The following is a 25752-nucleotide window of genomic DNA, read 5'->3' as shown; positions in this document are numbered from 1 at the left end:
TTAACAGTTGGTAACACGAGAATTCCATAAATGCAGGGCCTGGGACCCTAGGGAGAGAACCTCCTAGAGCCTGGCTGGGGACAAAGAGATGGATAGGGTTGGTTCTAGCTGTCGAGTTCTGCCGCTGGAGGGCAAGTGTGGCCTGGAGGTGAGGCTGCAGGGCTCATATTTATGGAACAGCGCACCGTCCTGTGGCAGCCCATCGCAGCCCTGGGAGTCACTGCCACCAGGCCACTTACGAAGTTCTCGTTTCCATCCTTCCTCCCACTCCCTTCTCTCCTTGTTTCTTTCCTTCATTTTCCACATGGCTTCTGGTCCGGGTAAAAAGTACGGTAGGCATTTGGAGTTGTTAAATTTCACTCTTTGAAGTAAAACCTTTCATCTTTTACTTCCGAGCAGCCCCCCATGGGGTGAGCGTGCCTCACCGTGCTGGCACTTTGCACGTATCCCCTAGTCCTCACCTGGGGAGGCAGATCCTGTCAGTGCTCTTTTACAGGTGGGCAACGTGAGGGGTAGGAGTTGAAATAACTTGCCCCTCACCCCAGTCTTGAGCCACGTTCTTCCTCACCCCTGCGGTGGAGGCAGCTGGCAGGGTGGGGAGTCCTCCGGTCTCTTCTGGCTCACCCCTGCGGTGGAGGCAGCTGGCAGGGTGGGGAGTCCTCCGGTCTCTTCTGGCTCACCCCTGCGGTGGAGGCAGCTGGCAGGGTGGGGAGTCCTCCGGTCTCTTCTGGCTCGCCCCTGCGGTGGAGGCAGCTGGCAGGGTGGGGAGTCCTCCGGTCTCTTCTTCCTCACCCCTGCGGTGGAGGCAGCTGGCAGGGTGGGGAGTCCTCCGGTCTCTTCTGGCTCACCCCTGCGGTGGAGGCAGCTGGCAGGGTGGGGAGTCCTCCGGTCTCTTCTGGCTCACCCCTGCGGTGGAGGCAGCTGGCAGGGTGGGGAGTCCTCCGGTCTCTTCTGGCTCACCCCTGCGGTGGAGGCAGCTGGCAGGGTGGGGAGTCCTCCGGTCTCTTCTGGCTCACCCCTGCGGTGGAGGCAGCTGGCAGGGTGGGGAGTCCTCCGGTCTCTTCTGGCTCGCCCCTGCGGTGGAGGCAGCTGGCAGGGTGGGGAGTCCTCCGGTCTCTTCTGGCTCGCCCCTGCGGTGGAGGCAGCTGGCAGGGTGGGGAGTCCTCCGGTCTCTTCTTCCTCACCCCTGCGGTGGAGGCAGCTGGCAGGGTGGGGAGTCCTCCGGTCTCTTCTGGCTCACCCCTGCGGTGGAGGCAGCTGGCAGGGTGGGGAGTCCTCCGGTCTCTTCTGGCTCACCCCTGCGGTGGAGGCAGCTGGCAGGGTGGGGAGTCCTCCGGTCTCTTCTTCCTCCCCCTGCGGTGGAGGCAGCTGGCAGGGTGGGGAGTCCTCCGGTCTCTTCTGGCTCACCCCTGCGGTGGAGGCAGCTGGCAGGGTGGGGAGTCCTCCGGTCTCTTCTGGCTCGCCCCTGCGGTGGAGGCAGCTGGCAGGGTGGGGAGTCCTCCGGTCTCTTCTTCCTCACCCCTGCGGTGGAGGCAGCTGGCAGGGTGGGGAGTCCTCCGGTCTCTTCTGGCTCGCCCCTGCGGTGGAGGCAGCTGGCAGGGTGGGGAGTCCTCCGGTCTCTTCTGGCTCACCCCTGCGGTGGAGGCAGCTGGCAGGGTGGGGAGTCCTCCGGTCTCTTCTTCCTCACCCCTGCGGTGGAGGCAGTTGGCAGGGTGGGGAGTCCTCCGGTCTCTTCTTCCTCACCCCTGCGGTGGAGGCAGCTGGCAGGGTGGGGAGTCCTCCGGTCTCTTCTGGCTCACCCCTGCGGTGGAGGCAGCTGGCAGGGTGGGGAGTCCTCCGGTCTCTTCTTCCTCACCCCTGCGGTGGAGGCAGCTGGCAGGGTGGGGAGTCCTCCGGTCTCTTCTGGCTCACCCCTGCGGTGGAGGCAGCTGGCAGGGTGGGGAGTCCTCCGGTCTCTTCTGGCTCGCCCCTGCCCCGGCCCTGGCTCCTCACTCTCGCTAGGCAGCGTGGCCTGGTGCTCAGCCTGGGGCTTGGAGGCAGACTGGCCGGGGTTATCTCACGGTGAGCAGCCCCGCTCAGGCCTCTGCTTCGCTCGTTTGTCCTGTGGGCTGCTGATGCCTCCTGGCCACTTTGGCAGAGCTCCCATCCAGGACTGCGTGTGGGGATGTGGCTGCATCTGCTCAGAAGTAAGTTTCATCATGTGCAAGTCACTCTTTTCCCAGGACTTGTGGGCTACTGCCTGGTGTTGTAAATAAAGTTTTATTGGATCACAAGCACACCCATTGCACGTGTTCTGTGATTGCTTTCCGGCAGAGCTAAGTAGCTGAGACAGAGGCCATACGCCCACACAGCTGAAAATATTTGCTGTCTGGCCTGGTGCAGAAAAAGTTTGCTGACCCCTGATTTTTCCTATAGGGTTGTTCTCTGCATGGTGATTGCACACACACACACACACGAAGGAAGTGCAGCAAGATGTTAACATGTGGAGTCTAGGTACTGTTTTTTCCTACTTTTCTGTATGTTCAAAAAATTTATGAAACATTTTGATAACTGGAGTAATGACCACCCCCAGGGTCTCTAAACGAATGCCACAGGGCTCCATCCCAGGTCCTGAACCATCAACGTTTGCCTTAATAAATTGGCAGGTTAATCAACTGGATAGATGATAGAAATCGAGAAAAGCATTAACAGTGTGGCCAACGTACTCAAGAGTCAAAATATATCTCGAAAGACTGCTTGAGAGGCTCAGCCAACAAGGAGAAATTTAATGTTGATAAGCTTCAAGTACCCAGCTTGGATTCACAAAGCTCGCTGCCCAGGCCCTGCGTGGAGTAGACTTGGGTAGGAATCAGACCTCTTAATTTAGCTGAACTGGTGTGTGTTGGGTCCCTAGAGTGTGCGTGCACTGTTCTGGCTGTTGGGACATCGGTGAGCAAAGCTGATGTGATCGTGGCCCCCTGGGGCCTGCATTGTGCAGGGGTGGGGAGAATGCAGACAAACGATAAACAGCGCTATAACCAGGAGATAATCGTCCCACAGGTTGGTAACAAGTGTTGTGGGAAACACACAGGGAGGGCGGGCAGGGTGAGGGGACCCGAACGTGCGGTGAGCGGTAGACAATTGAGTATTGAATAGAGTGTCAGGGTAGGTGTCACTGAGGAGCTGACATTTGGGCAAGGACTGGAAGGCGATGAGGAAGTTAGCCATGTGGATGTGGGGGGAGGAGCCTTCAGGGTGGAGGGGCTGTGCCATGCGAAGCCCGGAGTGGGACCCCTGGTGGTCTGGGAACAGGAGGGAGCCGTTGTGCAGGAGAGAGGCCGGAGGTCTGCGAGGGGTCTTAGCTTTTGCTCCCCGTGTGCTGGGCACCGGGAGCGTTAGAAATCAGAGACTCACGATTGGATGTAGGGTTCAGGGACCCCTCAGGCCGCTGTGTGAGAGCAGGCCAGTGTAGAAGCGGGCAATGTGGAGGTCACTGCTGCAGTCCGGGGAAGATGGTGGTGACTGGCCACAGCGAGGGCAGGCCCGGGTGCAGGTGGAAGGTGGAGCCAGCGGGAGTGCCTGATGGAGTGGCTGGGAGAAGGAGGGACAGCGAGGGCCCAGAGTGACTCTCAGCTTTTGTCCTGAGCATCAGGAGGACAGCGTGCCCTGGGACGGGACGGCGTGAGTGGAGCAGGGTCCGGGGAGAGAAGCTCGGTTTTGCGTATTGAGCTGAGGCCTCTGTTGGACCCCCACGCGGAGACGGTGCACGGGCAGTGCTAATGCGCCCTCCACCAGCTTACTGATGTGTCTGCCACCGTCAGGATAATTTGGTGAATAGTTTCTTTTAATCCAAGACTATTTCTTTTTACCTAAACTCATTTTGAAAGGAAATCTTTTGTTGCGACTTCAAGTGGGAAACCAATATTGCTTGCCTTTGATAAAAGGTAACCATAAAAATAAAACAGTGACTATAAAACAGCATTTAGTTCAGACTAGACATGGTCTTCTGCAAGGGTCCTGACCCAGAGGACCCTCTTTCCTTGTTAAAACACTGAGATCTGCGAGTGTCGTGGGTCAGAGTCATTGTGGTACCCAGCTGGACTCTCCCTAAATGTTCTTGGAGAGATCAGAGGAGAATTGAAAAGGGACTAACTTCTGCTGCTTTGTGCTGGGTCCATGAACCCCCTAAAATCACCTTATCCCCCTCGGATCTGCTCCTGGCCCTTGGGGAGATGTGAGCCGAGCAGCTGATGGATGGAGAGGGCATAGGGTAAGGGAGCTTGGGGTCTAGCTTGACCCTTGGGTTCACTTTAGGGCCATGTGTTTTCTGAAGGATTTTGGCAAACTGGAGTTTGCAAGAATGCTGAGAGGGACTGTGGCTGTTTATCCTAGAATAGATTGGGGGACGACAACCTTGGAAAGAAAGGGTGAGATTTGTCCCGCGTGGTTCGGAGGGAGGCCCAGGACATGCAGGAGGATGCAGGCAGACAGCTGTCACTTCCCTCTGAGCACAACTTCCTCTGTGAGAATTCTCACTGGAGTTTGTATTTTTAAATTAAATAATCTTCTTCCTGACTCATCTCTTTCTTCTTTTTTCTCTCTGTTTATTGTGGTCTCCTTTTCACGTTGCAGGCTTTCCTCGAATGCCATGGTTGACCTTTTCTGCTTCAGAATGAAGTAGCAAAGAGCTGTGTATGCACATGGGTCTTGCTCCCATCAGAGGAATTTGCTTCAGGGCATTCTGGCCCGGAGCTGGCCTTTGTGCTGAGGGACACTTGCAGGTCTCCTCTTTATGGGTGGTCTGGGGACAGGCACAGGTGGCCCAGTATTTTGTCCGTGGAGATGGGAGCTCTCCGAGTTATCTGCTGTTCACCCTCCGGCTGACGGACAGTTCACTGTCATGGGAAGTATATAAACACGATTAGGCTTTTCTCGGTGACAGAAGGGATTTTGGCTCTCTGAAGTTCTTCCTGTTGTGCGTTTGCCTAGTTTTGCCTCTGTGACCTCTCCTGCAGGACTCCTGAAGTGTCTGACACCTTCCCTGGGCTGGGAGCCCCTGGAGAGTAGGATCTGCTGACCTGTTGTCACTCCCAGCTCTGTTCAGGCATTTGGGGGATGCTCTGAAATGTTGAGTGAATGGACGGGAGGATAAAGGAATCTGCCGCAGAGGAAAACTGCTAGACGCGAGGCCACTGAGCCCAGCTCGGCCCCAAGGTCCAGCCCCCACGTCTCTGCTGGAATGTCCTCTCTGCTCTTCCCTAGCTCCCCTAATCCTGCCCATGCATCCAGGCTCCCGTTTTATGAAATCTTGACTCACCACCTCCACCTTTGTCCCCAGCTCGTGGTGACCTTTATGGCTTCTCTGCTACCGTCCTGCTCCGACCCACTGTCGCTTGGCTTCTGGGCACCCGCACCAGCCTCCTGGGGGGCTCCCTGCTTGCTTCCACGCCGGCCCTCTGGGGGCCATTTTCTGCCCATAGCTGGAGCTCAAGGTGCAGATCAGACCTTGTCCCTGCTTCCCGTTGCTCTAGGAAAAAACCCAGACTCCCACCCGTGGCCCCGAGATCTGCCCTCATCTTCTGTCCCTGGGGCGTGGTGGCCACCTGGCCTGGTGGTCGGGAGCGTGGACTCGGAGCCCACGCTGCCTGGGTTCGAACCCTGGCTTGCCACCTGCGTGCTTCGTGACTACGTTCCTCGTTTTCTTTGTCTGTAAACTGGCAAGAGTGACAGCACCCACCCCAGAGGTGGTTCTGAGGACGCACGAGTAGGATGGGAATGCGCTGAGGTCACGGCACACGGTTGGTGCTGCGTCGGTGGGTGCTCTGCGTCGTTTCTCTCCCTACTGCACGGTGTTGCCGCCTCTTTGGCCTTTCTCCACTTCCCTGGAACTTGGCAGACTTTCTCGTGGTTGCTCCTCTTGTTCCTTCACTAAGAACACTTGTCCCCTGGCTTGTCACTTGTCAACTCATTATTCTTTGGGTCTCAGGTTGAATGTCACCTCCTCCGAGCAGCCCTCTCTGACACCCCGCTTAAAGTGGGTCCCCCATTCTCACATTCTCTGTCACAACCCCTAATGCTTCTGTTTGCTGGTGTGTTATTTGCTCCATCCCAAGGGTGGGGACCTTGCCTGTTGTCACCTGTACTGTTAGTGCCTAGATCAGAAGGCCACCAATAACCCTTAGTAGGCTGAATGAATGAAGGCATGAATGAATGAAGGCGTGAATAAATGAAGGCATGAGCACACTGAACTGTAGTGTGAAGGGCATATCATTCACATGGCATGGGGTGTGGGCTGCACCCTGTGCCTACCTCTCCCTGTGTGTGTTCTCCTTCTGGATTCTGAGGTGCAGAGCAGGAATGCCACTTATACCATGTGGGAGACCCCCCGCAAGGTGTCCGTGTCATAGGGCACAGTGTAATGTTGTGAATGAGACTAAAGGGGGTGAGAGGAGTGGTCAGGAGCGTGGGCCTGGAGCCTGACTGCCCACTGTGATCCTGACTCCTGCGATTCGTGAGCCAAGTGACCTTGGCCAACTCTGCGTTATCCCTCGGTACCTCGTCTGTAAAATGGGAGAAATAATAGTACCTGTCTGAAGGGTTGTGGGGAGGATTAAATGAGTTACTTATATTTAAAGGTCCTAGAACAGTGTCGGTGCTTGACATATGGTAACTGCTGTGTAAATGGAAGCTGCTGTGATGATGGGGTGGTGGTGGGGGTGGTGGTGATGATGATGATGATGGTGATGGTGGTGGTGGTAGAGGTGGTGATGATGATGGTGGTAGTGGTGATGGTGGTGGTGGTGATGGTGGCAGTGGTAGAGGTGGTAATGGTGGTGGTGATGATGATGATGGTGGTGGTGGTGATGATGATGAAGGTGGTGGTGGTAGAGGTGGTGATGGTGGTGGTGGTGGTGATGATGGTTGTGGTGATGATGGTGGTGGTAGAGGTGGTGATGATGATGATGGTGGTGATGATGGTGGTGGTGGTGATGATGGTGATGGTGGTGGTGGTGGTAGAGGTGGTGATGGTGGTGGTGATGATGATGGTGGTAGTGGTGATGGTGGTGGTGGTGATGGTGGCAGTGGTAGAGGTGGTGATGGTGGTGGTGATGATGATGATGGTGGTGGTGGTGCTGATGATGAAGGTGGTGGTGGTAGAGGTGGTGATGGTGGTGGTGGTGATGATGGTGGTGATGATGATGATGGTGGTGATGATGTGGTGGTGGTGGTGGTGGTGGTGGTGGTGTAGAGGTGGTGACGGTGGTAGTGATGGTGATGATGGTGGTGGTAGAGGTGGTGACGATGGTGGTGGTGGTGATGATGATGGTGGTAGAGGTGGTGACAATGGTGGTGGTGATGATGATGATGGTGGTGATGATGATGGTGGTGGTGATGATGATGATGGTGGTGGTAGAGGTGGTGATGATGGTGGTGGTGATGATGATGGTGGTAGAGGTGGTGACAGTGGTGGTGGTGATGATGACAATGATATTTGGTAGCAGATTTCAAAATATGGAGTAGAGCAGAATTAAAGAAAAGACTAGTGAGTTGGTGAGAGGAAGCTAGGATACAGGAAATGTTTGCCAGGGAATTAATGAGTCCTGTTCACAGTATCAGATGGATTTAGACTCATGAACTTTACTGAAACTGAAATACACTGAAGCTGATGGCCGGATCCCTGTTTCCCAGAGTGTGGACGCAGCCCCCAGCAGGTATCAGAGATGATTTTCCAGCAGGACATCTCACACTCTCTGTGGAATAGGACCTGTTTTGAAATTTCCAATCTGTTGCAAACTGATATTTTCTTTACTGTGGAGAGAAACCTTGTGACACTTCACCATTAAGGGATGAGGGAGGAGTGGATTGGTGCCTGGGACAGATACTGACCTGGTTGCCACTGGCTGTACACACTTCCCAGGTGGGCAGTGGTCGCGGATGCCCTGTGAGCACCACTGTTTTCTGTGTGACTCGGATGGGGCTTTGACCATCACGGGATCCCATGATCAGATGGCTATTCCCTCTCAATTCTCTTTCAGTCTTCTGGTTGTGTGTATCAAGGAGAAAGTTTTAGTTTGTGGCTGGTGCGCCTTTGACACCCAACACTGGCTGATCTCCCTTTTCTAACAAGCAGAGAAAAGCCTCGGGCATGGAGCCCTTGAAGGGTACAGTGTCTGCCAGAATATAGTTACATTGACTTGTTTCCGTCGTAGTTATTTTTGTGGCCACTTAACATTTCTGGAAATTGATTCTGATTTTTTTATTAAAGCAGAGCTGTAAAGTCTCTTTAATAGATAAGTTTATTTAGGTGCAAAAAGTGAGTGGACTTAAAATATAAATGATCATGCAGCTGATTGGGCATATATGATAACAGTCATGGCAGTGGAACAAGAAGGATTCTTGACAAATTTGCAGAAGACTAGTGGAAGCAGGGGAAGGGGGGGGGAACAGATGGAATGGAAGTTGGGCGTCATTTGGGGCCGTGTAGGCTCCTCCCCCTGCTCTCTGGTGGGACAGCATTAAGGATATGCTCCTCTCCATCTCAAACATCTGCTTTGTGAGATACCACAGGAAGACATTATTCTTAATACTGGAGAAGCATGGTTTGCTTTATATTTTGGGTCCTGAGACTGTTGTAACTGATCGTATTTCCCTCCTCACTGGGGTTGCTAGGAATCCAACTTCAATTCAAACCTCCAATCTCTGCACAGAGTCCTATAAGTATGTGTTTTGTGTATTTAAGCCATGGAATCATGTATTTTCTTTCCTCCACTTGTTTTATCTTTTTTTTAATTGCCACAAGCTTTTTTGTAAGCTACCTCACCTCCTTTTTGGAACAACGTGGGATAATGAATAAATGCTGAATAAATAAATAATGATGAAACTCTTTCCTCAAACTGCGAGATTGGGGGCAGCTCCATTATTGGAGATATTCAGAAGTGATCAGGACCAGCAGGCAAGCAGAGCATGGTAGGATGCGAGCCTTTGTTCTTGGAGGCTTGGGCTGGGTGACGTCACGGTTGTTCTGAACACTAATTTCTGTTGTTTGCTGGTGCTCATATCTCAGGCCTCTATTTAAGATACAACATAGATTTCTTCAAGGCACATATTTGCATTCTGTGTGGGCTGAGGTGCCTTCATTCTCTCTATATATACCCGCACCATCCCATGGGTATTTTTAAATGCAGATCTTAAGAGCCGACTTTTCTGCAGGGTGCAGGCTTATCATTGTGCCAGGAGAGTTGCCATGTGGGTTTGCAAGGGTTGAGGGCAAAGACATTGACTCCCTGTGGGGAGAGCCCTTCTCCTTGCAGCCATGGTAGGGCTGCCCCGAGACTGACCCCCAAGAAGGGCAGAACTCTGTCTCTGGCGGCTGTCATTACGGTTGCTGGAATGGCCAGGAGTCCAGATGGACTGAAGGGCAGGGGTGAGGCCAGGTAGGGAGGATGACTCAGACAGGAGAAAGATGGTTTGTCAAATAGTGGAGTGGGACAGAGACAGCAGGGGCTTGCGAAGTCATTGAGTCTTGTGTTTTTTCCACACTTGTCTGGGGATCGTTCAGACTTTTGTGGGGTGCCCCAGGGGCCCACTCAGAATTGAGGGGCACGCCATACTGTCCAGGCTGAGTGCACCATCACCTGTCCGCTCTCATCTGATTTGTCTGGATGCTGGGGCGCTGTGTGGATGGGTTTGGAGTCCATACTTGCTGGTGAACAAGGCGGAAAGCCGTGCAGTGGTCCAGTCCCCTCACTTGACAGTAGGGGAAACCAAGGATCAGAAAGGGATCCCCAAGCCACAAACCCTTGTCCTCTTGTGGCGTTCCCAGGGGAGGACAGTGCTTTCTACCTGGCTGCTAAAGCCGGAAACCTGGGAGTCAGCCTGCCTCCGCCATTTACCTCCTGGCCCCCTATCCCTGCTGCATGCCTGCGACCTGCAGACTCCACCGCTGAACACCTCTCCAACCCGTCTGCTTCTCAGCACCTCCACCACCACCGAGGTCCAGGCCTCCTCTCCTCTCCTCTGGGAGGTTGCAGCTGCATCCAGGCCCACCTCTTGCTTCCTCAGATAGGTCCATCTAATTGCGTTTCTGCTGGGTAACTGCAGTGATCTTTTTAAACCTCAGTCTCCTTATGGCAGTATTACCTACCCCTCCATGTTCCCATCTTGCTTAAAATTCCTCAGTGGCTCTCCATGACTTGTAAAATTAAAAAAAAGCACCCAAACTCCTCACCATGCCCATCTGGCCTGCCTGCTCTGGCCCTGCCCTGCCCCTCTGACCTCATGATGGCAAGCCGATCCTTCCGACCTCAGGACCTTGGCACATGCTATAACCTGTGCTGGAACTCTAATCTGTGAGCTCCACCCCCCATAACGTGTCCAAACACAGGTCTTTGCCTGCCTGACTCCTGCTCTCCCTTCCCATCCTAGTTCAAGCAACACTTCCTCACTAGGCCCAGTCACGTCTTCCTGGTCCTCTGGGACACCCAGAACTGACTGTCACCGTCTCAGTTGGGGTTCTGTCTCTCTCTCACCCACTGGGCTCTCTGTTCCATGAGAGCAGAGCTCACGTTGTGCCCCTGTGTCCCAGGTCTTTGGCATGGTCCCTTCCCAGGGTACAGTTAGGTTGCCGTACACAGAAGTCTGAGGTCCAGGCAGGAGAAGTCTTCTCTCTCCTCCTCGTCCTCCTAGTAAACCCTTCTTCACTGGGTCGCTGAGGCATCGTGTTGTGGAGTAGTTTCAGATTTAGGGTTCCCAGGAAAGGGAACCGTCTGCAGTTCACCATCCCCAGAGCCCCCTGCCTTTTGTATCCTAGAATGGTCTCTGGTGATACTACTTCTAATAATCAATACTTAGCTAGTTATTTGCTGTCTGTCATACTGCCGAAGCCAGGCCCTCAAAGGCTGCCAGTGACGCTCCTGTAGTCACAGAAGTTAGGTTGATTGAACTTGCTGCAGCGCAGAAGGATGTCCTGCCCAGGGGCGTTAGCAGCATCCTAGTACAGAGGGCTGGGCGGGGCATGAGCTGAATGCTTCTAGAAGGAATGAAGGAAGCAAAGGCCAGCTGTGGATTGGATATTGACAAGAAAGGGTGGCCTTCCACTGTGGGGCACCTCAGTGGTCGTTGTTCAGGAGGTGGGAAAACAATTTGGGGTCGGGGTGTCATGGGTAAGAAAGCAGATTCACTCACACGGAGGGGTCATTTGCGGCTGCCATATGGCCTTGTGTGTGGCCTGGTGGGAACCTTGTCTCTGCTGTTGGAATCCTCCTCTGGTTGTCAACAAGGACCATGTCCACCCTGCTCGCTTCTCTATTGTTTGTTCATTTTCCTTCTCTTTCTGTACACTCAATATTAGGGAGTTCAGTTCCTTGTCTGAGGTATGAGTCACGAGTATTTTTCCTTGGTTTGATGCAGTCTTTCTACTTTGCTTACAGTGATTTTTGTCATACAGGAACTTTCGCTTTTATGTAGATGAATTTATCAAGGTTTTCTTTCTTTGATGGCTTCTGGGTTTTGTGTCATAGTTAGAAAGGTCTTCTCTACTCCAAGATTACTTTTTAAATGTTTTACTCTTTTTATGCTTTTGTTTTTTTATATTTAAAGCTTTGATAAATCTGGAATTTATTTGGATGTAAAATGTGAGGGACGGGTCCAACCTCCTTTTGTTCCAGATTGCCACCAGTTGCCCTGACTCAGTGCCACTGTCCTCTGGTTTCATTGCCTTCTGTATAAACATATTAAATTCCCAAGTGATTTGAGATCTGCACTTGGACTTTGCATTTCATTCCACTGGAATCTGTCTATTCTTGCAACAAAACCACATTGTTTAAATTATTATCACTGGATCATATATTTCAATGACAGAAAAATCTGTTCCCCTCGTCTCATACCTCTTTTTGGCTTTTTCTGGTTCTTCTTGTTTATTTTTTTCATTTACATTTTAGCTTATCTACTCTATATCTTTTAAATCTCTGATAACTTTATCAAGATTTTAGTCATATAGGAATTATGGATTTAAACCTGGAAAGATGTGGAGAGCCTTCTGTCTAACTCTCTCATTTTTTGGTGACTACAGTGATTTTTATGGAGGTAGTGCTATGAGTTAGCGGTGGCGATACAGCGGGAAACCCCACATTCCTGTTCCTCACCCCTAATCCCCACTCCCCAGCAAGAGCCTCCAGCTCTACAGCTGGTCTTTCCCGAGGGGGCACCTAATCAATACTCAAGCTGGTGCACTCCCTGTGATTCAAATTTGATCTTTTGAGTCAAAGAACCTCCTTCTGCAGTGTTGATTTTAGAGGATAGGACGGAGCTAAGGAATTGAATCTTGATGTTCATTTTTCTATCAGCGTTCTGAGAAAAGCTATGGTGTAGCCAGCACTGCTTTATTTCAGTGTCAGAAGGAAGTTCTTTCAGAGGGGTTGGTGCCATTGAACTTGTGGGCAAAATCTTACATGTACCGAGGCGGCATTCAGCAAGGAAGAGAGTGGTGTGAAATGGAGCCTGAGGAACAAAGGCCTTGCGAGCATTTACCCAGCAGGGCCACGGGACTGGAATCATAATAAACAGAGTTGGGTGACAATCCAGAAGATCACACGCGGCTTGGCTCTGGAAGTGTCCTTGTTTGTGCTCACTCTGAGTTAGCAGCAGCTTATAAATAGCATCTGGCCAACTGCCCAATGATGAGTTTGACTGTCCCTTGCCAGAGGCCTGGACTGGTGGCTTCGTCGTGATTCTGGCGTGGGTCTCTGTGACCTCAAAGAGGAGGAAGGTAGACAATGGTGGATGCTGCTGGTATTAGCAACTCACATTTTTGGACAACATGCCCAATACCATTCTCTGCATGCTCCATGAATTAACCCTTTGGTCTTCAAACAACCCTTTGAGGCGGGTGCTATTTTTATCCCCATATTACAGATGAGGAAACTGAGCCCCAGGGAGGTGATGGCAGAGCCAACTATTGCCCACAGCTTCCCTCTAGGATGTAGATACGTGACAATAAAAACAGCATCAGGCATAATCCTGCTACCCAGAGATGAACACTGCCAACATCCTCGTCGAACTCATTACAGTATTTTTCCCTATTCATATGTGTGTAAATATAGATTCTGTAAACAAAATTGGAAGCATGCTGTTTATGCTGTATCCTGTGTTTTTAACCATTGCTATTTTGTGAACATTTTCACATGAATAGATTATTGACTGAGCATTTTTGGGTCAGGCATTTCTCATTTTACCTCTTGAACTCGATTTCTATCTGGAAAATGGGGATAATAACAGTATGTACTCATATGGGGTGTTTATTTTGCTTTGATTTGGGGAGGATTCAATAAGCTAATGCACTTAGCCCTGTTCTGTAACCTTCAACTCAAAACTTTTATATATGTACATTTATTTGGGAAGCAAGCGGCGTGTTAGGTGATTTGGAAGGTCATACGTAGAGAGCAACGCTTTGAATGCTTTGGTACTAGCGCAAAATAAAATTACATGCGGGTCAAAGCAGAGAGCACTTGTGGATTCCCATAGTGTCCAGAACAACAGTGGCTGGCTGTCAGTTACAGAAATAGTCTAATGATGCTGCTTTTAAGACAGCATCGATTAGCACCGAGCAGTGGATAGCCAGCCTCTTTCAGGGCTTTACTGAGAGCCTGTAAAGAGTGGCAACAATGGAGAGTGAGGTTGGAGTGATGACCAGAGATGCCTCCTTATATGTGGGTTGACCCATTTAGAGGAAGGGACCTGTCCATTCTTCCTAAGTGGCTGAGTGTGGTGGGAGTCTGCCTCCGGCCAGTCTTTTTTGCTCCCTTGCCCCATGGGGATGCTCTTCACACCTAAGCAGAATTTGTGCATTCGGACCTGGGGCCTTTATGTTCTAGCCCACTTTGCTGAGAAGGCCCAGGAGCGACTTGGCAAATACTAAGGAGCTTCCCGACTCTGGCTCTACCTGGGCCCAGCGTCCTGGGCAGCTCCCCATGGAGAATGCAAGCCAAGGGACTTTGAAGAGGGGCCGGCCAGCATTTGACCACTTGGAGTTGATGGGACCCAGAGCAGCCCCACAGGATTCCTGGATCTGCTTTTGGGAGAACTTGAAGGCCAATGAGTTGCCTTCCCAGCCTCATTCTTACTTTACTTGAGTCAATATTGAGACATTGGAATGTGTCAAGCTTTCCTGTTGTGTGTCTCTGGCTCACCAGGTGGATGGATGCTGAATCTATTGGCAATAATCCAGCAAAGAGTCTCAGAGTTGAACAGAGTGTGCTAGGATTCATCCCACATGTTTGGGCAGAGGGGAGGACCGGGCCCCTCTGAGGTTAGTACTGGCCCACTTCACACGTTATGAAACTAAGGCTTAGAGGGTTGAGATAAATCACCCCAGGCTTGGACCTTCTCTAGAGCCTTCTACAAAGGATGTAGGCACATGTGTGTCCCAGTGGGTATCTTCTGTCTACTTTCTTCTCAGTGTGTGATCTCATCATATTTTATGGATTGCTGCTGGGAGACTGAATTCAGAATCCTCATAGATCCATGTCGTGACTTGGTGGAAATAGGAAAAGGACACTCAATTTTCATAGTGGCTCAGACCTCCTTCTTTATCCCTGTCCTTACACACTCAGGCCCCTAACAAATATCAAGCAGTGGGGAAGGGGACTTTGGAAGCCAGGAGACTTGGCTCTAGACCCAGTCCACCATTTCTTAGCCACGGGACCACTGGCAAGTCAGTCACCCTTCCTCAGCCTCAGGTAGCAGCTGTTGCTCTTAGTTACCCATGAGGACCTAGGAAGTAGTCATTGTGCGTGATGTTCTAGGCAGTTCGCACGCCAAGAAAGGAATGGAGAAGATTAGAAGGAAGAGGGGAGAAAAAAGAAAGGGCAGGACATCTTTCACCTAAGAGATCGACCAAAAATTTTTTTAAATTGACGATGTCAAGTGTTGGCAAAAATATAGGGAAATGGCTCTCACACGTTTCAGATGTAAATTGGTATGGCCACTTGGGAGAGGCAGTTTGGCAATATCAGGTAAAACTGGAGCTGTGCATACTCCCCGTGTCTGTTTCTGGCAAGTAGATGGGCAAGGAAGCGTATGCCAGAGAGATCATTACAATTAGGACATTGTGTGTAATAATGAAAAACCAAAAGCAGCCTAAATGGCCATCAGTAAGGGGCTGCATATATCAAACGTGGTATGTTCTTACCATGGGACACTAGGAAGTAATTAGTTTTTTTAAAATCATTATTCAGAGAAATTAGAGAAACAATTTTAAAAGAAAGATAAGAAATTTATTTGGGGAGGAGCTTGGAGGGAAAAAGGCTGGAAAGTTGAAGATTCATATTTTAAGCTCAAGGTCTAATTTGACTTACTTTTATAATTTTGTTTATTCCTAGACAGTGTTTTAAGCAGACACTTATTAATTGCTTGTTGTGTACACAGTCCACCTTGCTGTCCATGGTGCTAGTTCTTTAACTGCTAGGCACATGAATAAATCCTCTAATTAAGTGACTTCATCTTTGATGACTTTTTTCTCTCCGTTTGATAAGAATTCAAATTGCCACACTCTGGCCCATCTACACCACAGAATGTTGAAAGCGGATCAACAGTCCCTGGGAAGTACATTCAGAAACAAGACTTTCCCCAGATGTTCCAGTGTTTTCGCTGATCCAAAATTCTCAAGGCCAAAATAAGTCCAAAGATCATGTCTGAGCTATAAAAACATCAGCAAATTGCCAGAGAATTAAGTGGAAAGGGATGTCACTTCTTATTTTTTATGGGCCCAGAGGACTCCAGGAGCAGAGAAGCATCTCAAACCAAGTCAGGAAAAGACAGATGTGCCAAACCCATTGCCTGCTGTCTTTATCTTCTTCCAAGTGGTGGGGTTGGGGGTGTGGTTTCCAAGGAGACAGCAACACTTCTTATGTTGTTGTAAGTCTTGGGCTGGGACCAAAATGGCATCCTCTAGATTTAGGGCCAAGAACTATGGGAAACATGGCCCACACCAACAACTTCAAATCCAGAAGTCACTGAGTCTTGAGGAACATGCTGATCCCTCGTTTACCCCTTGTGACCCATAAAGACCCAACATTCCTTCTTATGCTATTAAAAAGAAGGCTATTAGTTTTGTTGATTCCAGTCTCCTTTATGTTATGATTGCTTTCAAATCTCTGAAGGGGCTGGCTATTATGTTTGGTCTGGCAAATGTTTTTCTTTTTTTCCCTTCCTCCTTACATTTATTTCAAAAATATTTGAATAGATAATACATGCATATGATTAAAAACCAGCATGAACAGGTGCACGTTGCTCTCTTGATTACTATTGTCATTGTCCTCATCACTTTTATTCGACAGTGAGAAGTCTCCCTCTTGTTCTTGCTCTCTAGTTGTTCAGTTCTCCTCCCCTGAGGCAACCTCTGTCATGAGTTTCTTCTTGGTGACTCCTTGCACATATACTCAAGTCTTAAATCGTATACATGCATGTGTGTATGTGTTTGTGTGTCCCTGCATTTTCATGCTAATGATGGTGTTCTATACACGCTGTTTTGTGGCTTTTCTTACCTGCCAGTATTTCTTGTACATCATCCCATATCAGTACGTCAGTCTTCTTCGTTCTTTTTACGTGCTGCCTGATATTCTAAGAAGAATATATAGCAAAATGTTCTCCTCCAGGGACCTATGGGTGGATACTGAGGTTGTTTCCTAACATTTGTTGATAAACTCAGCACTGCCATGAACAGTCTTTTTCCTGTGTGTGCATCTTTATTCTCAGTTCAGGTTTACTTGTAACATATGTTCTGATGATTATAACTGCTGAGTCAAATGATATGTGCATTTTAAGTTTGGATAGGTATGAAAAATTGACCTGCAAAGATATTATACCAATGTATAAGCACAGAAAAATTAGTAGGGATGCTATTTCCTGACCCCCTCACCAAGCCAGGTCATTGAAATTTATAAAAGATGTGTCGACAAGAGTAGTGCTTGAAAACAGAAGTAAATTTTGGTTTAAATTCAAGCCATATTGACAGTTGAAATGATATAATGTCTTGCATTTGCTTCAAAATAATGCAGTGAGGGGGAGGTGAGAGGGAGTCGGTGAGGGTTTATATGAACAGAGATCAGCTACGTATTGGGAGTTGTTCAAGCTGAGTGATAGGTACGTGGCAGGTCATTTTTCCATGCTCTGTACTTTTGTAGGTGTTGCATTTCTTTATACAAAACAGAAATTTTCAAGTCAGATGTGAAACAGTTTCACCATCTGACACACACAATAAAAATTTGAGCAATAAAGTATCGTGAATTTTTATTTTTCCACCTTCATTTAGTAAAAGCCCACTGTGAGCTGGGCAGCAGGCTAAGTGCCCTGCACTGTCCTCTCACTCCTCGTGGGATTCCTATGAAATTGGGAGGCGACGATTTTGTTTCTGTTTTACAAATGAGAAAACAGAGGTTCTGAGAGATTAAGTAGGTGGCAGAACCAGGGAACCCAGACATCTAACAAAGTATCACACTGTGTGTGACTGGCTGTCCCTTTGCCTGGTGGCCACCCCCTAGATGCCACCTGTCTGCCAGGCTCTGGGGGCACTAGTAACCCTGAGGGTCTAGTTAGTAGACAGGCCCTGGTGGGATGGGAGAGACCAGGACAAACACAAATGGATTATATGAACATTACACCAGCAATTCTTTTTTGATAGACTTTGTTTTTTAGAGCAGTTTTAGGTTTATGGAAAAATTGTACAGAAAGCACAGAGTTCCCATGTACACTCTGTCCCCTGCCCCCAGTTTCTCCTGTTGTTGACGTCTTGCATTAGTGTGGTACTTTTGTTACAATTGATAAATCGATACTGATACATCAAGTCCACAGTTTACTTTAGGGTTCACTCTTGGTTTTTCACATTCTGTGGGTTTTGACAAAGGTATAATGTCACGTATCCGACATTATAGTATCAGGCAGAATAGTTTCACTGGTCTAAAAGTCCCTTGTGCTCCACCTCATCTGTCCCTCCCTCTCTCTGAACCCCCGGGAGCTGCTTTATTTGATGTCACCGTAGTTTTGCCTTTTCCAGGATGTCGTACAGCTGGAATTATACAGTATGTGCCCTTTTCAGACTGGATTTTTAGCAGTATGCCTGTAAGTTTCCTCTGTGTCCTTTTGTATCTTGATAGCTCATTTCTTTTTATCATTGAATAATATTCCATTGTATAGATACACCAGAGTTTGTCCATTTACCTATTAAAGGACATCTTTGTCATTTCCAGTCTGGGGTACACAGTCTTTTTTTCTATTTTCAATATTGTTAGATTTCACATGTGAATCTCATTGCTCATGGGACATCATCCAGATGCTCCCCATGACCTGAGGCACAAATGGCCTGGACTCTGCTGCCCTCACCGCCCTGTCTGGCCTCATCTCCTACCGTGTCCCCTCCCTCTCACTCTGCAGCCACTACAGCCTTCTTCCTGGTCTTCCACATGCCACACTGGACCCACCTCAGCACCTTCATGCTTATTCTTCCCTCTGTCCAGAAAGCTCTTCCCCCAAGTCTTCTCACTGTCCAGATCCCAGCTCAAATGACACCTCCTCTGAGAAGCCCTCCCTGACCCCTTACTGAAAGGAATCCACACTGCCCAGAAATCCTCCTTCACAGACTCCTGTTTTGGTTTCCTTTCGTGCATTTTTCACTCCCTGAAATGGTCCTGTCTGTTTGCTTGTTTGTTATCTGTCTTCCCACAGAGGGAGGGACCATATCTGACTCATCCCTGGCTACATCCCAGCCCTAGCATGGTGCGTGGGGCACAGTGCAGGGGCTCGCAGAGTATCTGTGGGATGAACAAATGATTCGTTGGTTAGTCTGACCACTCTGATGCTCCCCAGGTGGATAGCCCAACCTCCACACTGATCACATTTATCCATTAGAAACAGAGGTAGGGGAAGAGTGCATCTTCAGGACGTGTGTTGTGTCTCGGGCAGCTTGGGGGCGACCATGACATGTTTCATGCAGTTTCTGCTGGAGGTCAGTCCACATCCCCTCCACTCTGGAACAGAAGGGATAGAACATTAGTGTTGTATCATTCTAAACAAACATGTTGCAAGAATCGATTTCAAAGAGATCCTTTTTAAATGCTCCTTCTCTCCTTTTCCTCCTCCTCTCTTAGCCTTTAAAAGGTATTTGTTGATTCTGCCATTCTCCATTCCTGAGGTGTAGATAAACATCATAAAAATGTTCCTTTTGAACAGGTCCTGAAATTTACTCACATAGTGTCCATTTCCTTGTCAGTGCTTATGAGCACGAATGGCCTTTTTTTTTGGTGTGGTGAATTATCTCCCGTTGGGGACGGTTTGCAGGTATTTTTATGAGGACGTTTAGTCACCAGGATCACTTGTTCCTGAGTCATGCGTTTATTTTAAGTCCAAGTCTTTTGAAAGGTCATTTAGATTTTTCAAATATAGTAGGTGGATCATTGCCTCATATTCTTTCTCCTCAACCATTCTTGATTTTAACAAAGGAGATTATTTTCAGGGAAAGAAGATTTAGATGATGCACAACCAGCCCAGGAGGGATGTAGCTTTACACACACATTGGTGAGGTACTCGCATCTTTTGACGGCGGAAGGATTGTGTGCTAGGTGGGAAGTGGTGAGGTTTTTAATCAAAGTCTTATTTCCAGTTATGAAAATAAGACGTATGTGTGATAGAAACATTTTCAGTTAAGTGTAAGAAAGAAAATAATTATTACCCAAGTCCCTCTAAATATCATTTACATTTTGGTGTATTTCCTTGGGCGGCGTGTGTGTGTGTGAGTGATCGCATTAGGCTGTGAACTCCAACCAGGCAGCCTCCTTGTCTGTCTTGTTCATTCTCTAGTGTCTGCCCCTGAGAAGATGCTCAGTGCCAGTTTACTTAATGAATGAAAGTTAAGTCTATGTCTGTCACATCTTTCAAAGCAAAATTTGGATAGTTCTCTGTATTTAGTTTTGCATCCTGCTTTTTTTAATTTGACACCAACAATTCCTCATTTAAAAAAGCTGTCTTTGAAAACAGGATTTTTAATAGCGGAATGTTATTTTGTTGTATGAAGAGTTGTGTTGGCAGATCCCTTCAGACAGGAACGTTTGAGACCACCTTCATTTCATTTCCTTACAATTAGTCTTTAGAAGTGGAATTCCTGGGTTAAAGGGCCTGGACATTTTTGAGGCTTTTATACATTTTTGCTAAGTAATTCTCCAGAGAGGAGGTGCCACACTTCACGCTCAGCAGCCAAGAATGATGTGGCTCCTCTGCGTATGCCCCCGTGAAGGGCAGCTTTGGGGGCACTCTGACTGTGCTCATGCTTCCTGTTGTGTATGATAAAAGTACCTTTCCCCGTGACTTAGTGGATTCTGGTTCTTTGGTTTGTTTTGTTTTATGGTGTGTTTTCATGTTCAGAAGTTTTAAAAATTATCAGGTCGAATGTACTAGAATTTTTTCTTTAAGCCTTCGTTAATTATTTAAGAAGGTCATCCTCATCGCCAAGTCAGATAAATAGCTACTCATTATTTTTTTCTGGCTCTTTTCTAGGTTCCTTTTCTTCATATTTAACCTTCAGCTCATGGGAAATGCATTTAAGTGTGAGATGTGACGTCCTGACCTGAGTTAGGTCAGAGACTCAGCACCATCTTTGAGTTGTCCATTTTTGCCACTGATTTGAGATGCAAGTTTTATAATATACGCACTTCTCATATTTATACTAAGTTCTCCTTCTGGACATCCAATTTTCTTTTATTTACCTGGATCTGTCCTTTTAATAACTATGGTTTTATTATATACTTTAATTTCCAGCTTCCCTTAATATATATTTATATACTATATATTAATTATAATTATATATTAATTAAAATGTATTTATTACATATTTATTACATATTACTATGAGGCCTCCCTCATTATATATTTCTCAAATTTTTTGGCCATTCTACTATATGTATTCTATAAAAAGAGTATTATGATTTATATCACTAGATTATAATATACAGTTAGAATTGCATGAGATTTATAAAATAATTTTGGAGAATTATATCTTTACCAAATTGAGTCATCCCATTCAAGAACCTGGCACATCGCTCTGTTATTTGTGTCTTTCTTAAAATCAATGTAATTCTAGGTTTAAATTTTATAGTTTCCTCCTGAGAAGTTCATCAATCGCTTATGAGTTTTATTTCTGTGTTTAATGTTTTGTGTTTGTTATTGCAAATGGGATTTTAATTTTCCTATTAAATTATCTAGGTGATTGTTGCTAACTAATTAGGAAAAAATACTGATTTGGGTCCATTCATTTTGTAACAAGTTACCTTAGAAACTCGCTTAGTATTTACAGTAATTTTCCAGTTGGTTCTCTTAAGTTCTCTGAGTATAGATTTGATTGATTGGTAATAATGCAAGGAGTGGCTGCTTTCTGTGGGATGTCCAGATATGGCCCCCGTTGTCCGCCCGGACCGCGATGGCCCTGGTTCAAGGGCAGGTCTGCTCCATGGCTCCTGCTCCGTCTTCTGGGAAGGATCCCCTGACAAGCCTTTTCTGTCCTTTTCTTCCTGTAGGTGGTAAGCCCCAGAATAAATAAGGAAAGGTTAAGCAGCTCACTTGTGGCCAACAGTTGGTTGGCAAGTGGCCACGCAGGGCTGGGATCCAGCCATCTGATGGCTGGGCCCATCCTGTGGCCCCATCCTGCCTTTTTGGGATGCCGTACCACTTGTCCCTGTACTGGCTCTTGTTCTGATCCAGTGAGAGCTCCTCCCTCCACACCTCTTCTTTTGCTGTTCCCTCTGCCAGGACAAACATCCTTTTCCCGTCCCCATCTTGCTCACTGCAGTGCATTCAGAACCACCTCCTCCAGGAATACTTTTTGGACCTTCCCACTAAGCTGGTCCCCTTGGTCCCTGCTCCTGTGAGGGGCACTTTCCTTTCTCTCCCATAGGATTCTAGGCTCCCGAGGCAGGGGCCCTTCTGTCTTGCCCACTGATGGGGCCTGGTATGTAGTGAGCACTCTATGCATGAAGCATCCACCTGGCAGGTGTCAAGGGAATGACGGGGTGCCACTGAGAGAATTTAGGGTGCCACCCAGGTCTGTTTGTTATCTGAGTCTGGGCCACCTGCCCAACAGTCAGGCAGCTGAAGGTGCCAGCCTGCAGCATTTGGTCATCTGCAAAAGACAGTGCCGTTTGCTTTGGGAGTTTCAGACTGTGAGTTTATGTCCCAGGTAATGGGGAGAAGCTGTGTGCTGAGAGCAGGTGAGATCTGGGACTCTTCATTAACAAATGAGGAAATGACCCAGAGAGGTTGCAAATCTGTGGCATGTTTCAGATATTTACTCCTCCTGTGTCTCTCTGACTGTATGGACGGCCTTTTCTGAGGCTGTGGGGAACATGGGAATAGTAACAAATGGCATTCTGACCCCACCCAGGTGCAGGATGCTCGTCAGCGCCGCTCCCAGAGCAGAGACCAGGCATTTCCGGCTCCCAGAAGCCAGTGCTCCTCGGGCTCCTGCCTGGATCCCATTAGCGCTAATGGACATTACGCCTGGGCCTGGAAAGATAATTGAGCCATTTCCCCAAGAGCTGTTAATTGGGGAAAGAAGTGTTTGTTCTGCTTTGCTTGTTCTAATCTTGTGTTTTTGCTTAGAGTGCGAACATGCACGATCACACACATATTTGAAAAGCCAGAACAACCAGAGGCCCTTCTGTTTGAGAACCCAAGCTCGACAGACAGAAGGAGAACCGTCCCCAGCCTGGCTCCCTGGGGCCCAGGCCCTTGGCTCTTTCCATTTTGATCTGAGGAGAAGCCAGCAGGCATTCTCTCCTGGATTTAAAACACTCACACTGCTCTGGACCTCACGTCGTTTGTGGGCCTTTTCCTCAGTGCTTCCCTCGAAGCATCTTGTTTTCTTTCTAAAGAGAATGCAAAATATATTTGTGTTTAGTAACAGGTGCAGGGGAAGAAAGTCTGACTTGGAGAGGTGTCAATGAAAAAGGGCACTGGTGGCTTCACAGAACTGAAACGTCTGGGGTGTCGATCAGGTGGCTGCGTCTGGTGGTGCAGCCCGTGTCGGCAGAAACCTTCTCTCTCATGTCTGCTCTGCGTCCATCTGGTTTGGCTTCATCCTCCAGCAGGCTCTCCCTATGAGGTAGCAAATGGCTGTTTAGAGCCCCAGGCTCATATTTTCAAAGCTTAGCGATCCTTACTTGGGAAAACAAATGTTCATCTCAACAGTGCCGTAAAAAGTCGTGGAATTGATTCTCATGGCCCCACCCCAGTCATGTGTCCATCCCTGGGCCAGTCACTATGGCCACTGAGAAGTGACACTCTGATTTGATCGCCCAGGCCTGGGTCATGTGTCTGTACACTGGAGCGGGGTCTTGGGGGGTGGGTGGGTGGGAGGGCGGCATTAGTCAGTATTAGCTGGCCTCATGCTGCTATGACAACATGAACATCTGGGGGGCTCACCACCATGACGTTTACTCCTCTCTGATTCAACACGTTGATTATGGGACAGCAAAGGGACTCTGCCTTTCATAGTTCTCTGGGACCCAGCTTGACAGAGGCCCCATCTCATCATGTGCCTCCCTGACCATAGAGGCAGGAAAAAGGAACATGGAGTACCAGGTCGTGGCTCCTAAAGTGTCCGCCCAGAGTGGCACATGTTACTTCCACTCATTTGGTCAAAGCAAGTCACCTGTACAAGCCTGAGTCCAACAAGGTAGAGTGAGTAATTCTCTCCCAAGGAGACGCATGAGCATCTGTGAACAGTAATCATACTCTAGGCTGGCCTGCTGGGCCCCAGATAGTCCATTCCTCCCCGCTTCCCAAGAGAGACGGCCCCAAAGTCCCAGCCAGTCACTCCTTACAGCTCATTGTCCGGGATCTTTGGGCGATGAATTGTTGTCTTTACATTATGTGTGGATGTGGCTCTTTTTGGTTCAGAGACCTATGACAAGTTGACCCCCAAATATACAAGACTTAATGGTGGAACAGGGATACAACCCGGCAAACCCTTGAATTTCTGGATTCTCGTTCATTGCTGGGGCCAGGTTACCTACATGGGCATTTCCCCACGTATGGTGGTTTTATTGTGGAGTAAAGAGAGTGGTTTGTTACCACCATCTTGGGAAGGGCAATTTGGTGGCTTCTAATCTGAGAGTTAGCATCTACTCGGGAGTTAGCATGATCCTTAGCATGTTTTAATAAGCGATTGGATGTTTCATGCCTTGAGCCTCTCGTTTGTCCAGGATGCAGTTAGGCAACAAGTGGAATTCTGGGTGGGGTGTTGGTGCAGGTGGGGCACTAGTTTACTGAGGTTGACTCAGCACTTCCACTCCCCCCGAGTCAGAGTCCCAGTGCCTTCCTCGAGTGTGCAAAGCTGTCTGTGGCATCTCTGAAGTGAAGTTTAGGGAGGACTTGTAGTCACTGGGACATGGTGTTTTATGGGGTCCTGTCATGTATATTATATCCCCTGGTCCTTTGCAGAACTTGCTGAGTTCAGCTTTTCCCCATTTGGGAGGAGAATCAATTCAGTTTTAGGAAAGCATGGGTAAGGGGCACAGTCTGGATTGGTGATCCAGCCGTCTTGGCTTAGAGTTTTTCTTCTCTCTACTTTTTCATGTTGGTTTCTGGAAAGATTTCTTTAAATCCTCCCTAGTTCACCCCCTTGATTCAATAGACTTAGCCTCGCAAGCACAGAGAGTCCTATTTATTTGGGTATCGTGGGCAAGAATGGAAAAGATAGAAGAGGCCCCGTTTATCCATCCTGTTCTCCCACTTTTGGTCCCAGGCTAGATGCTCCTGGGGTCTCAGTGGACCTAGGAGGGATGAGTCTGTGAGACACTGGATGGTAATGATCCTTCTTGGATCGTGACTGGGCCCTGATTTTTGGAGCTTGGTTTGTTCTTTGGGAAATAGTGATGGGATCAAGTTAGGGCTCAAAGCATAATCTGAACCTGCAAAATGGACAGAGTAACAGCTGAGTTCTTCGTCACCCCCTTTAGGCAAATGCACACACTCTGATTTCCCCACAGTCTCCAGCTAGCCTTTTAAATTCTTTTTCCATTCTTGTGTGGTTCCTAAAAATACTTGACCCCTTTCAGTAGAGCCTTCAGCTCTGGCAGTTTCACAAACAGCTCCATCACGGACTTCCTAATTCTCAGGTATATCCTTTCATGCTCGTTAGCTGTTAGCTGGGCATTCGCATCCCTGCAGGGGCTGCTCCCGCCTCTCCTTTCCCCCCTCTCCTACCCTTCCTTCCCTCAGCCCCCAGTCCAACATCTTGCTGTGCCTGCAAAACAGCTTTCTCCTTATCTGAAAGCTCTTCCCCGCCCATCAGGATCCTACCCACCCTGCAAGGCCCAAGTCAAATGCTACACCTTTAGGAAGACTTTGGGGAAAAAAAATGCAATTTTTTTTTTCTCCATCTGAGAGTATAGTCATGTGCCACTTAATGACAGGGATACATTCTGAGAAATGTGTCATTAGGCTATTTCGCCATTGTGCGAACATCGTAGAGTGTACTTACACAAACCTAGATGGTACAGCCTATACTCGCCTAGACTATATAGTACTCATCTTATGGGACTACTGTTGTATACGTGGTCCATCATTGACCGAAATATCATTATGCAGCACATTACTGTATTACATACTTACTGTAGAATATTTATAAGTAAAATGAAAATCACCCGCAATCATATCACCCAAAGTTAATCACTTCAAATATTTGCATATATTCAGTTCATCTTTTTTAATGCATACATACACACAAAATAT

The 25752-nt window shown here is 48.3% G+C and overlaps 2 protein-coding genes across 3 annotated transcripts in view; one reads left to right on the top strand and one right to left on the bottom strand.

The window, feature by feature from the left end:
- Positions 1-25752, top strand: part of PHACTR3 (phosphatase and actin regulator 3) — a 245211-nt gene that overhangs the window by 88944 nt on the left and 130515 nt on the right. The window lies entirely within an intron of this gene.
- Positions 621-2146, bottom strand: LOC131418775 (proline-rich protein HaeIII subfamily 1-like). The gene is made up of 7 exons (XM_058563407.1): positions 2061-2146; positions 1744-1857; positions 1520-1633; positions 1241-1465; positions 1017-1130; positions 849-962; positions 621-738 (listed from the first exon to the last, which is right to left on the bottom strand). The coding sequence occupies exons 1-7, from the start codon at positions 2144-2146 to the stop codon at positions 621-623; spliced, it is 885 nt and encodes a 294-aa protein (XP_058419390.1).

Source organism: Diceros bicornis, chromosome 19, assembly GCF_020826845.1.
Source record: "Diceros bicornis minor isolate mBicDic1 chromosome 19, mDicBic1.mat.cur, whole genome shotgun sequence".
Lineage (NCBI taxonomy): Eukaryota > Metazoa > Chordata > Mammalia > Perissodactyla > Rhinocerotidae > Diceros > Diceros bicornis.
Note: the sequence above shows the minus strand (reverse complement) of the source record. Positions and strands in the feature narration are given on the sequence as shown.

Bases quoted from the DNA above. Each gene is read 5' to 3' on its own strand.
- LOC131418775 (XM_058563407.1), bottom strand. From the start codon at position 2,146: ATGGGAGCTCTGCCAAAGTGGCCAGGAGGCATCAGCAGCCCACAGGAC. The intron at 1,131-1,240 runs GTGAGCCAGAAG...CCTCCACCGCAG, and splicing joins CAGCTGCCTCCACCGCAGGG to GGGCGAGCCAGAAGAGACCG. The intron at 739-848 runs GTGAGCCAGAAG...CCTCCACCGCAG, and splicing joins CAGCTGCCTCCACCGCAGGG to GGGCGAGCCAGAAGAGACCG.